This window comes from Lissotriton helveticus, chromosome 2_1, assembly GCF_964261635.1.
Source record: "Lissotriton helveticus chromosome 2_1, aLisHel1.1, whole genome shotgun sequence".
NCBI lineage: Eukaryota > Metazoa > Chordata > Amphibia > Caudata > Salamandridae > Lissotriton > Lissotriton helveticus.
The window spans coordinates 546,170,284-546,182,970 of record NC_136059.1 but is presented as its reverse complement, the minus strand read 5'-3'; the positions used below and the strand labels follow the sequence as shown (position 1 = coordinate 546,182,970).

The 12,687-nt window shown below is 43.6% G+C and overlaps 1 protein-coding gene across 1 annotated transcript in view; it reads left to right on the top strand.

Annotated features, from left to right (window-relative positions):
• SCAMP1 (secretory carrier membrane protein 1) overlaps positions 1–12,687 on the top strand; it is a 608,538-nt gene that overhangs the window by 141,993 nt on the left and 453,858 nt on the right. Inside the window, exon 3 of the mRNA XM_078675215.1 lies at positions 8,329–8,433. Within this exon, the coding sequence (XP_078531341.1) occupies positions 8,329–8,433 (105 nt within the window). The remainder of the gene's footprint in view (positions 1–8,328; positions 8,434–12,687) is intronic.

Here is a 12,687-nt window from a genome sequence, read left to right as displayed (position 1 = left end):
GGACTCAGACTCTGAAGGTGAGGAGAAGCCCAATACCTCCTCTAAGAAAAAAAAAGGAAGAAGTGTCTTCCTCTTCGCCTATAGATCCTAAAAAATCTAGATCACAAAGTAAAGAGAGGCCTGAAAAAAAAAAAAGGTTAAAAAAGATCAGCCTATTGCTTCTTCCTCTCATCAAAGAGCTGGCTCTGCTCCACCTTCAGCACCTCATAATCCCTCCATCTGCGAAAATCCACTTGTCGACAAGGAAATGGCCGTCTACAACCTCCGTCTCCACAGAATCCGGCACTCCGTCGATGGTATCGTCAGCGACTTCGACTACGTCGACTGTCAAGACGACTACGGCGACCTTACCGTCAAAGACAGAAATGGCAGTATCACCATTGTCGACTGTTGTAAGGCCATCTCCGTCGACTAGAGCTTCGCCGTCGATGGTCCAGCACGTCTCTTCACTAAGGACAATTCTCTGCAGACTGCTCTTCCGCTGACGACTGCGTCAGCTATCCCGTCGATGGCTCCGTCGATTAGGGAAAAGGACGTTGTGCTTTCAAAGGTAATTCTATCTCTCCTATAGAACTTTAAAAAAAATATCTGTGTTGCCTCCTACTTGTCTCTTGGATTTCCAGGAATCTGAGGATGATGGTCTCCATGGCCCTGCATATAGCCTCTCGCAGCTCAGAGTCAAGTGCCAGGACTCAGGAGGACCTAGCGCTAGATGATCCATCTGCTTATTTAGAGAGTGAATATTCCTTCTCTGATGCAGCGCATCCCAGCACTCATCACTTGGATTCTTTTCAAGAGCACTATGGGCCGACTCCCTCAGCAGAGACATCAAAAAATGTCACGAGTGGGAGCTAAACACGGATCGGCTGCAAGGGGTTTTTCACCGTTGCGGGTTTCCTCCCCTAGATATCTTTACTACGTCTCAACTGAAAATGCTCTACACCAACAGGCTTCCTCAGCCTGGCTCTCTAGGAAACGCCTTCCATTACTCTTGGGAGAGAATGTTTCCTTACGCATTCACTCCATTTCTTCTCATTCCAAAGGTTCTGCAGAAGATCAAACAGGAGCCTTGCCGCATCATCCTTATCGCAGCAGTATTGGTTGACAGAGCTGTATAGCCTAACCGGGTCCTCTCCAACCATTTCCAGCCAAAGGAAAATCTCCTCCCCATGAACCAGGGCCAAGTGGTTCAAACACAAATTCACACGCTTTACTTGCTAGCTTGGCTCCTCATCACACAGAATTTGGAGCGCTAGCAATTTCTGAAGAATGTCGAGCAATACTACGGGAAGCCCAATCTCCTTCTACGATCAAGATGCTACTCTGCCAAATGGAAACTATTTTGCTCATAGCGTGTTGAGCACTCTGGTGATCCTCTCTCATCGCCACCTCAGGATTTTTTGCCCTATCTATCGTCTCTCGCCAAATCTGGTCTGATGCATACGTCTATCATGGTGCACTTGTTGGCAATAGCCAGAAACAGACGACATTCTGGTTACTTGTCCTTGTGGTCTAACAGGCTGGTGAAGGAGTTTATGAAGGGTCTTTTCAGGGCCTACCCTCCGATAAAACGACCTCCAGTACTATGGCAACTAAACCTTGTCCTGTCACCGTGTATTCGGTCTCCCTATGAATCGATACACAAATGCGATTTAAAATAACTTTCATGGAAAGTTGTTTTCGTGTAAGCCATCACGTCAGCTAGACGCATAAGTGAAAATCAAAGCCTTTACTGCAACATAGCCTTACCTGCAGTTTCATCAGGATAGAGAAATTCTTCGTACCAATCCTTCTTTTAATCCTAAGGTACCTTGCACGTTTCATCTAAATGACCCAGTGATTCTACCATCCTTCTTTCCTGCTCCATTTTTTCCGGCTGAAAGAGCCCTCCATTCAGTGGACATGAAACGTTATTTAAAGTTCTACTTGCAAAAGTACTCAATCTTTCCGAAAATGTACTTCGTTGCTTATCGCCTTCTCTGCTCCCATGAAGGATCAGGCTTTGACACTGGCACGATTGCTCGCTGGATCTCATCGACTATACTCTTCTGTCATGAGAGGGCTGGCCGCCCTCTGGCTACCAAGGTCACAGCTCATTCTACGCGTTAGGTGTCAGCTTCTTCAACCCTGTTCGCAAGAGTGTCCTTGCCCGACGTCTGTAGGGCAGCGACGTGGACGAATGTCCACACGTTCACGAAAAATTACTGCCTGGATGCATGGCTGAATTCGGATGTAGCGGTTTGGCAAGCTGCTCTGTGACGTCTGTTCGCATAAGTTATGAACTTCTTGGTGTCCGTTTCTTCATATACTGTTGTTTTATGATCCGACCTTTCGAACACCTTCTGATTTAGATAGATATCTATCTCTCTTTACATAGATAGACAGATATCTATGTATGTGTGTATATGTATATATATATATTAGATAGATAGATAATATATCAACAAACAAATCGCTTCGTGAGTGGGAGCCCATGACCCTGCAGGGCAGCCTCAGCAGAACACAGGCTCGAAGCAGCCCGTGAATATGCAGCCAGCATCAGAACAGAATGGCCGAGGCACTGGTGGAGTTACAGAGAGCATTTATTATGCCTTTGGGCGGGAACACATAGTTAATCATCACCAATTAGTCATCTCTGACGCGTTTCAGCTTCTTTGCCTTAGTCATAGAGGAATTACTGGCATCTCCGTTCCATAATGCACCTCGTGGTAAGTACAAATCCAGGCACAGTGTTTCAGTCTTTCCTGGTGCAGAATTAAAATAAAGGATGCTGTTGTTGTGTCACCACATTACCGTAGCAAATGTCTCTCTTGAAACTGCAAGACACGATGAAATATCCGTCTTTGCTCCCTTGCTCCACTCCTTACTATCGAGTGGAAATAGGAAGTTCTGGATGCGGAGCGGGTCAGTCTCCCAGCATTAATATATATATATTTATAGAAGTTCATAATCCCTGTACTTTATGACAATTGTTTATATTTTCTGCTTGGGTCACATGGTGGGATGGTTCACCTTACCCTCTGCCACTGATCCTTCATAACTGCTTACTATTCTGATTCAAGCACGTCAATCTATAAAAGATACAATACTGGATAAAAAAACAAGTTACTGACCTGTACGCTGTGATTCTCCAGTATTGATATCCTTTATAGATTGTCAAAAAAGAGAGGGGGGACCAGGAGCTAGTTAATGGTCCAGTGTTCTTGAGCCACACTAACCATGAAGACAACAAAGGGGGGACACTGTTCCAGAATGAGTAGTGCAAAAGCCACTGCCTCACTACATATGTAGTGAGGCAGTGACTTTTGCACTACTCATCCTGGAACAGGGTCCCCCCTTTGCTGTCTTCATCCTTTATGGATTCACATGCGGCACACCCTCCTCTCCTTTCAGGTTCCCTCTCCATACCTCTATTATTCCTATAATTGTACTTGTGCTCGCAATATGAGGTATAATGGCCCTGCAAGGGGTGGAGACTCTTATCTATGCTCTGATTTGCTGAAGTTTGGATGTTTTAAAACCATGATAATAGGCTGCAAAAGGTTATTGAATTTCCATGGTAATTGAATGTTAAACTTTAATGCTATTTTACTGTTACTGTGGGACTCCCACCATGACGACGGAAAAGATTCAAGCATGTGAATCTATAAAGGATATCAATACTGGAGAACCACACTGTATAGGTACGTTACTTGTTCTTTTATGCTGACTGTGGGAGAATGAAAAATGTCCTAGCTATCGTAGCTATCGTAACGGAAAGTTTCAATTCTATTATGGACTCGGAGGCGAGGATTATGCTTTATCTTTCTTCACTTTAATGACTGACAGCAGCCATTTTAAAGACCCCAAAACAAACATAGGGAATATCACAAGAAAACGATAGAGTGGCCCTTGTTCTCTGCACCAATCACAAGGCTCTGAGGTGATGGTAGTCCTCTGTCACTGTCCAATCTCCCTCTTTCATCGCTGAACACCAGCCAGCCAAGTGGCTTCATGAATCTCGTTTACCAGAGTCGCCTGAAACGCAAAATAGAGTATAAGCGACAATCATGGCTAAGGCTTAGCCTGTAGGGAAAAACAGCAAAGCAAAGTGTGCAGCAAACATCAGGTGATATCATCGACAATCACAAATATCTTACTTAGTACGTGGGAGGAAAGGAATCAAAGAAACTTTGTACACTGGGTGGGATTATCCTCGCCTCAGAGTCCTTAATAGAATTGAAACTTTCTATTACTATAGCTAGGAAATTTTTCATTCCTTGTCAGGACCGGAGGCGAGGATTAGACTCGTTTTTAAGCTTGCTCACCACCAAGTGAGCCATATCAATAATCGGCTTAAAAGAAACATTTAAAAGTAGAGTCGGAAGACCAATCTGCCGCATTCAGAATGTCTTCCAGACAAGCTCCCAGGGCAAATGCCGTCGAGGCCATTGTCCTCTGGCCGAGTGAGCGCCGAAGGCTTGAATGTCAATTCCAGTTTCTTGCATTACCCACCTTACCCACCGGGCAATGGTGGGGGAAGAAACCGCCTTATGTTTAATTTTTAGCGCAATGAGTAATTGCTGCTCCCCCGGAGGACGAAACTCCTCAGACATTTCCTCATATGCTTTAAGCTAGAAACCACACACAGCTTCGTAGTATCCGGGAACGCAGATAAGAAATGGACCTTGTCCCACATTTTGTTAGTCTCTGAATTGTAAATGTGACCCCCGTGGGGGAAACAATTCTGCGGGCAACATCAAGGGCTTCTGTCATCTGAAACCCTTCTGTAGGATATAAGGCAAAGAAGCATCGCCAATTTCACTGACAGTTCTGTCCTAGAGAGGAACCTGTCCGGCTGCCAAGACAGAACAAATTTAAGACCTGGTTAACATCTCAGAGCTGAGAATAACGAGGTTCAGGCGGTAGCGAGAGACGAATGCCTCGAAGGAGATTGCAGACCAAGGGATGCTCGCCCACAGGCGACCCGTTAACCATGGTATGACCCGCCGGGATGGCGGAACGGAAGTTGTTGATAGTCCTATAAGCCAAGCCCTCCTCCGCCAGAGAGGCCAAGAAATTCAGAATGAAGGTCACATCTGACACAGATTGAGACTCCGTTGCACACACCAACAATCCCACCTCCTCCAGGTGAAGCGGTAGCGCTTGACGGTACAGTCGGCCAAAGCCTTTGACATGAATTTTTCAGCTGCTCCCGATAGGCCTGGGACCGCCCAGCATCTCCTGTAATCCTCCACGCCATCAGGGTGAGAGAGCCTTGCTCTATCAACGGATGAGGAACTCTGTCCGGATTGAGAAGTGTCGGAATGTGGGGGAGTAGGATTGGGGAATCCCAAGAAAGTTCCAGAAGTACACTTTAGACCTCCAAATTGGGGAAATGAGAACCATGTCCGCATTCTGGCATCATACCTGGGCTGAGACCCTTGTGTGCATTGGCGAACGGGGAAAGGCATAGCCCTGTTCTTCCTGCCAATTCTGAAGGAATTAGTCTGTCTGCGCTGCCAGGGTATCCGGTCTCCAACTGAAGAACTCGGGCAGTTGGTGATCCAAACGAGGTAAGTGGAAGAGATGAGGGAGAGGGGTGACCTCGTAATAAGGGGGGCTGGGTGTCAGCCTACTCTATAGCAAGCAGTGCTCTTGTTCGGGAACCAAGCCCTGGGGCCCAACAGCCTTGGTGCTAGAGTATAAGGGCTGCCTGCCAGAAAAATGGGCTCCAGCAGGACGCAGCCTGCAATACCGACTCCTCAAAGCGTTGATAAGGCCTAAAAGTACAGACACCCGAGGCTGGGCACAACCATCAGCCCACTGCCTCGCCAAGACAGATACCGACCTTTACAGGCGTTCAGGGGGCGTTCGTAATAAAGTTCTGCCTAATGGCAGAGACAGACCGGCAAGCAGTGTAGAGGCTGGCAGAGGCTCGCTCACTGCAGTGCGTTCCAAGATTGAAAAATGCACGGAATGTGTGAAATCTCTGCAACGCAATCAGTGAGGAGGACGTGCACACGTGCCCTCAAGCAGCGGAAAAGCGCGCCACGAGCTGCACCAAACTACGCAGCCGCTAGGGAGGAACGGTCCCACGGCTGGATGCGAGTCAGCCAAGTAGCGGCTGACTCGTGAGTCGTGCTTAACAAACGCAAATGAACAAGACCAATAAATCACAAAATAAGAGGCGCGTGTCAGTCGACAGCTGGTGCGCGTCATACTAATGAAAGCAATAGAGCCCGAAGGCTCGAGAAACGCCCGAGTGGAAATACAATCGGAAAAACCCACTGAGAACAGGCATTGCACATAAATACGAATAGAACTGAGTAAACAGTCATTCAGTAAGCAAATTAATTATAACTGATAAACCACTATATCAATGTAAAACTGTCAAATCACTATGAGAGAAGTAAAACCGGACTTATCTGGCTGCAAGCAGCGAAGAACGAGGGAGATTTGACAGTGACCGAGGACTACCATCAATCACCTCGGAGCCCTGTGATTGGTGCAGAGGACATGAGACACTCTATCCATGGACATTTTATCGTTTTCTTGTGATATTCCCTAAGTTTCATTGGAATAGTAGTTTGTTTTGGTGACTTTGAAATGGCTGCTGTCAGTCATTAAAGTGAAGAAAGATCAAGCATAATCCTCGCCTCCGGTCCTGACATAAATCTGTTTTCGACTTCTTCATGTTTGATTTAAGATTTTGATTAAATCTGATTCGGAATTGTCCTCCCAGATCTCGGGTGTTATCTAGCTCTTTAATCTATATAGGTGCTAAATGTGTATTGTTTTGTTTAACTCAAGGCAAAGAGAATTATGATTGCTCTCCAACTTTGATTGTACTTTCATATTTCCGAACCTTTTCCAGTCAGTTGTCTTAATCAGGATATAGTTGATTACAGATTGTACTCTACAGGCATGATATGTGGGCATATGGTATTTTTCATCTGCATCACAGGCACAGATCATGCCTTCGATTGAGCAGAAGAGGGCCAACTGTTTGTCTTTGGCATCTTTCTTGGGAAAAGTGTGTTTGAGAGGATACCACCTGCAGCTTTCAATTCCATTAGGGCTTTGTCGTCATTTCCCCTATATCCCATCTTGCAGTTAAAGTTGCCACAAATTAAGGTCAAGACCTTAGTTCAGCATGGCATACGTAATACTTCCTTTAGAAGGTAAATAAACGCAGCTATCTATTGTTGTTGCACATAGATGTTTATTATTCTTGGAGTTGTTAGCTAAAAGGTAAATATCACAACCTGGAGGTTATAATGGGTATCCTCCTTTACTTTGGTTGACGAGCAACTATCAGTTCTGCACAATATCTGCAATCCTCTGCTGTTTCTTGGTTTCTCCTGTTTCATGAAGTATAATTACATCATAGGGTGTTAGGAGATTTAAGAAGTCAGTGTCGCCCATTTTTGGGGAGATTCCTGCCACATTCCATGAGATAATGGGGCTTTTGAAGTCCCATCTATTGGGTTCAGAATCTCCCTCTGTATGTCTGTTGGCTAGTCAGTCCAATTTGGCGAGAATTGGTGGGTCCCGAGTGTACGGGCTTTGAACTTGTTCACCTGGCAAGCACCGTCCATCAGTCTGACAGACCTAAAGTTCCTACTTTTACGTAATTCGTTAGGTTTAGAATGTGTGTGCCCTTGGACTTGTTATCCTGGAGTGTGGCATCCTCCAGTCTGTGCCAACCTGAGATTTGTATTTCCCCTTCAACTGTCGACTTAGGAAACTCCGATTCCATGTTGCTGTCCTTTTTCGTCAGTGTATGCCCATCCAGACGTCTGCTTTGGTCTGCACTTTTACGCCTTTTGAGGATGGCAGATGACTTAAGACTTTTTATTCAACTCTTTGAAGTAGGCCTAATTATGCTAATGGTATAAGCCCTCCTTAGCTAAACTTATACTCTTATTCTTGAAAGTTGAAGGTAACCCGTGGGTTTGTTTATGCCTCTTGTTGGGAAGGCGGATTCTCCAGTGCTTGCTTTTTTGCACCTCAGTGTTATACCACTGCATAGCGGAATATTCAAGTGTGGCTCCGTGGATGGAAAGTCCTGTAAGTTAATACACTATTTTCGTGGTATACTTAATTAAATAAGGTTTGCTAATGCTAGCTGTGAGGTTCAAGAAGTACCTTATATTAAAATTATATAGATTCTAATGTTCTGCTTTTATTATGCTATACTATGATTGCCCCAGCAGTAAAATAGATGTACATGCCCAGTCATTTTAGAATTTATGACATTTTGCCTCATTCAAGTGTAGCTGCGTATGTGTGAAAAGAGTGTTACTATTAACGTAAAAGTAATGGTTTTTCTTCTTCTCATTTTAGCCAGCTCAGTCAGGAAGTGTAAAAATACCTAACGTGATGCCTCAACCACAACCAGCTATAATGAAGCCAACAGAAGAACCTCAAGGTTACACGCAAGTTTCGAAGGTCAGTTCTGTCAAATGCGTTTAGTGAATACAAGTGAGTCTATAGTATACTGTATAGTATAGTAACAGTTATAGTAATTGTTTATTTATTGTGGCATTAAAGAAAACATTATTTTCTCATGTGCTACGCTTCTAAAAAGTAACAGTCCGGTAAAACATCACACCTAATCAATAAAGTTGTTTATACAAGCAGAAGGTGGGAGAATGCCTAACCGGGTACCTGAGTGCCTCTCTCTCATCCTTGTTAAGTATAAATGATGTTACAGTGGTAAAACTGTACACAAACTGTTCTGACAAATTTGAATCCCACTACAGCCTGCACACAAGTAAAGAGTATGAAAACCATTCAACAGTGACCCTGAATAGATGAAATATTCTGCGACCATGAATAGATGAAATATGCTGCAAAAAAGTATTTCTTAATGGAAGTGAAAGAAAACCCTTGAAGTACACAACTGTTGGCAACCTTTCATTGATCATTAAAAAAGACGTATATAAACAGAGGTACCTTCAGTTTCTCCAGAATACATTCCTCCAGCATGGATCCTGGTCTTGCGGCAGACATTCAAATCTTCCATCTGCTTCATTGGGAATTTTTAAAAAGGCAGGATGTCTCATCTGTCAATGAAGTCTCAACATTAGTGCTTAGTAATGCCTTTAAGGCTCAATGCTACAGATCATAAAAAATACCATAGTTGGTACCCGTTATTGTATATACACAAGGGTAATTTGCATAGTCTGTAAAACCTCTACTTTATTTGTTGTGATCATTTGGACCTTGTAAGTCTCTAAAGATTACGAGGGTAACACACTGAGCCTTTTCATGTGGTGGTTTTGGGACAAGAGTCAATTCGTCACTTTACCCAACCAGTGAAATATCAGCTAGTCACCAAAAACTTAGATTTTGAAGAACAGTCTGCTCAGACTACAGAAAATCTTATATCCGAAAGAAAGGGGTCTTGAGCAAAATCTCAAACATGATTTGTGTAAAACTTTCGGCAAGGTCATTCAGTGTACACCAAAAGCCCTGAAACCGGCATCATTTACTGAAAGGCCACGGGACACAGCTAGATACAAAAAGTACAGGTAAAATGCATGCATGCCATATCGATGCAGTAACTCCTAACACTGAATGAACAGCAATTCTGAACAAAGATATTCACACCCTATGAAAAACTGCTCCTCTGGTTGAAAAGCCACAGCAGTAGGCAATTACCAATTCCTTCACATCAATTTGAAATGTGTAGGCTTCCTCAAATTGAAAGGCAAATGCGTTGGTGCCTACCACAGTCGACTTCAAACCCATTGCTAAGAGTTTAAGTGCAGAGAAGACTAAATTGGCTATGTACGAAGGTTTAATATTTATAACCCTCTGGCATAGAAACATAGGACTATGATATTTATTCTGTTCTATCATTCATTTCCATTGCTCTGTCCACTGATTAGCTTGGTTCTTAGAACAGTCTTGCAACAAGGTAGCATACTGGTGTGGTATGCAGCTTGGGAAGGTTCAGTTTTGTTGGTAGATAAACTTGCCCTCCTCTTAAGAGGAACATATTGTTCTTATTGTAAATTTTCTAACAGCACTCTGAATCTAATTACATTAAACACCTTGGAAGATCATATACTCCAGGAATTGATGGGAAATATCACGCAGCTGTGCAAGATACCATCCATATACATTTAGGAAGTGTAGCTCTTACTACATCAGAGAAAAGATCAAGTATTCCAATCATCACTTCATGGGATTCCTGCAGACATAAAAACAAGAAGATCCACGTGGAAAATAAATCTACTCATGGAAGCAGCTAGAGCATGACCTATTTCTAATTACTTTGCTGTACTTAACTGTTATGCCAATTTTCATAACTTTGAAAAGACGTGGATGGCTTGCAATAGCATCTGTCCGAGGAGCTAAAGAAAATGGAAGCAGCTCTGTGCAGCATCCCAGGATGCAGATGAGATGCAAAGTAGCCAGATGACAACTATATTACTGTTAAGTCCTCATTCTAGGCAAGGTACTTCTGAATTCAGTCAATATGTACTGACTCCTTTCAAGAACTATGATGGGGAGCACCTATTTCACCAGTGGACCGTCTGTGCCCTGGGAAATATTAGAAACTATATACAGTTAGTTAAAGGCATGGCTGGCTGCATAGCAGCAAATTATGCCTTTTTTCCATCCAAGGATATCTTCTGTAGTCCGAATTGGAAGTATGGCAAGATATACACTTGGACAAGTAGGTGCTACAGACCATTCACTACAGCTGTGGCATTAAATATGTATGAAAACTGATGTCACAGACCAATACGCATAAACATAAAGAAGGGTCCTAAAACTCTCTTGTTATTTGTGGTACTGGCAGTAGTCACGGGGAGGGGGCATTGTCAAGGCAGTGCAGTGCAGTGCACAAAAGATTAGGGCGTGTCCTTGAAAGTGTTCTACATTTCCTAAAAACACTGCAAATTATAGTGGATACTAACTGTTTGCTCTTACAACCGACATTTTTTTGACAGCAGTTGACTGTAGGTATTCATGTTTCTTTGGAAAGAAGTATCAATGAAAAATGTCCTTACTATTGTAATAGAAAGTTTTGATTTTATTAAGGATACCGAGGCGAGTATTATGCTATATTTTCCTTACTTTATTGCAATACAGCAGCCATTTCAACAGCAATAAACTTAATTTTCCATGGACCATTGGGTAAACGGAAGAAACATTAATCCAGGCAATCCGCAAACAAGGTCTCTGCTCTTAGTCCTTTGTTGACTTTCCTGTCCACTCTTTCTTCCTGTGACTGAAGCCGGTAATCATCCTCTATATTCTTGTTTAGACGACTCTGCTCCTATAAAAAGAGAGTTACAGTCAAGAAGTCCTTAAAGGGCTACTTCAATAAAACACATAACTTAATATGAGGGACAATAGTTTATCCAGTTAAGCATCATCATTTCACACAACACATACACAATAGACTATATTATTTCTGAAAGTTGAATACCTACGTCAAATGGTCGGATACCATTTCTTCTGCCAGGGAGGGATAACTGGTCGTCAAGAATTGGGTGGGCTAATCCTCTCCTCCGTGTCCTTAATAGTATTGAAATTTCTGTTACGATTGCTAGGAAATTTTACATTCTATGTCCGGACCGAAGGCGAGAATTATGCTAGTTTAAAGCTTGTCAAATACCAGGGCTGCTATGCTGGCTACAAGTTTAAAATGGAAACTTTTAAAGGTGGAATCCGAAGACCAGTCTGCCACATTGAGGATATCCTCGAGGCGTGACACCATAGCACCCCTTATAGAATGTGCCCCAAAATGTTGGTGTCTGTCTTCCTGCATGACCCATTTGATCCATCTAGCAATAGAAGGGGAAGAGACTGCCTTGTGGAACTTCGTAAAGTTGATAAGCAATTTCATTTCCCCAAGGGGTATATGTCTTCCGTTTTGGCCTTGTAAGTCTTAATACTACGGACCACGCCTAACATGGGAGACTCCGCAAGGCGGGGTATGAAACAATGCACAAATTGCATTTTGTGTTTCTAGAAATCTGGAAGATCACCCAGTGGGGTAAATACTTTGCCTGTTATGCCCATGGCTCTGAGGTCTGACACCTGTCTACAGGACACTAGGCATAATAGTGCAGTCAAAATTGCTAACATCTTTCTGGAGAGGACTTTTTTGCTGTGCCAGGAGCAAAACAGGATTAAGACCTTATTAACATCCCAAAGGGTCTAATTCTTCGGTTCTGGAGGTAAGGCAAATCGAATGTTCTGAAGTAGTTTGCGGACCAATGCTTGTTCACCCACAGGGTGGTCTATAATATAAGAATGCTCCACCGATACTGCTGATCAAAAGATACTGAACGACCTGTACGCTATGCCATCTGAGCTAGGGAAGCGTGGAAGTTCAAGATATGGACAATGTCTGTCCCTACAGGATCCAGATGTCTCTGCTGACACCAACCCATCTATCGAGACCAAGCCGATCTTTACCTCTTGACTGTGCTGTCGGCCCATCCCCTGGAAAGTAATGAAGCAGCCTGTTGAGAAACACCTGGGACTTTCCAGCATTCTTGTAATCCTCCACACCATAAGTTGTAGAGTGCCATCAAGCACCAGATGGTGAGGGGTCTCCGCAGGATCCGTGAGAAGTCCTGGAAATGGGGGTAGACGGATTCGAGAATCCCAGGAATGTTCCATCAGAACCAGATACCACACTTAAGATCTCCAGATAGGGGTCAACACCACCAGGTC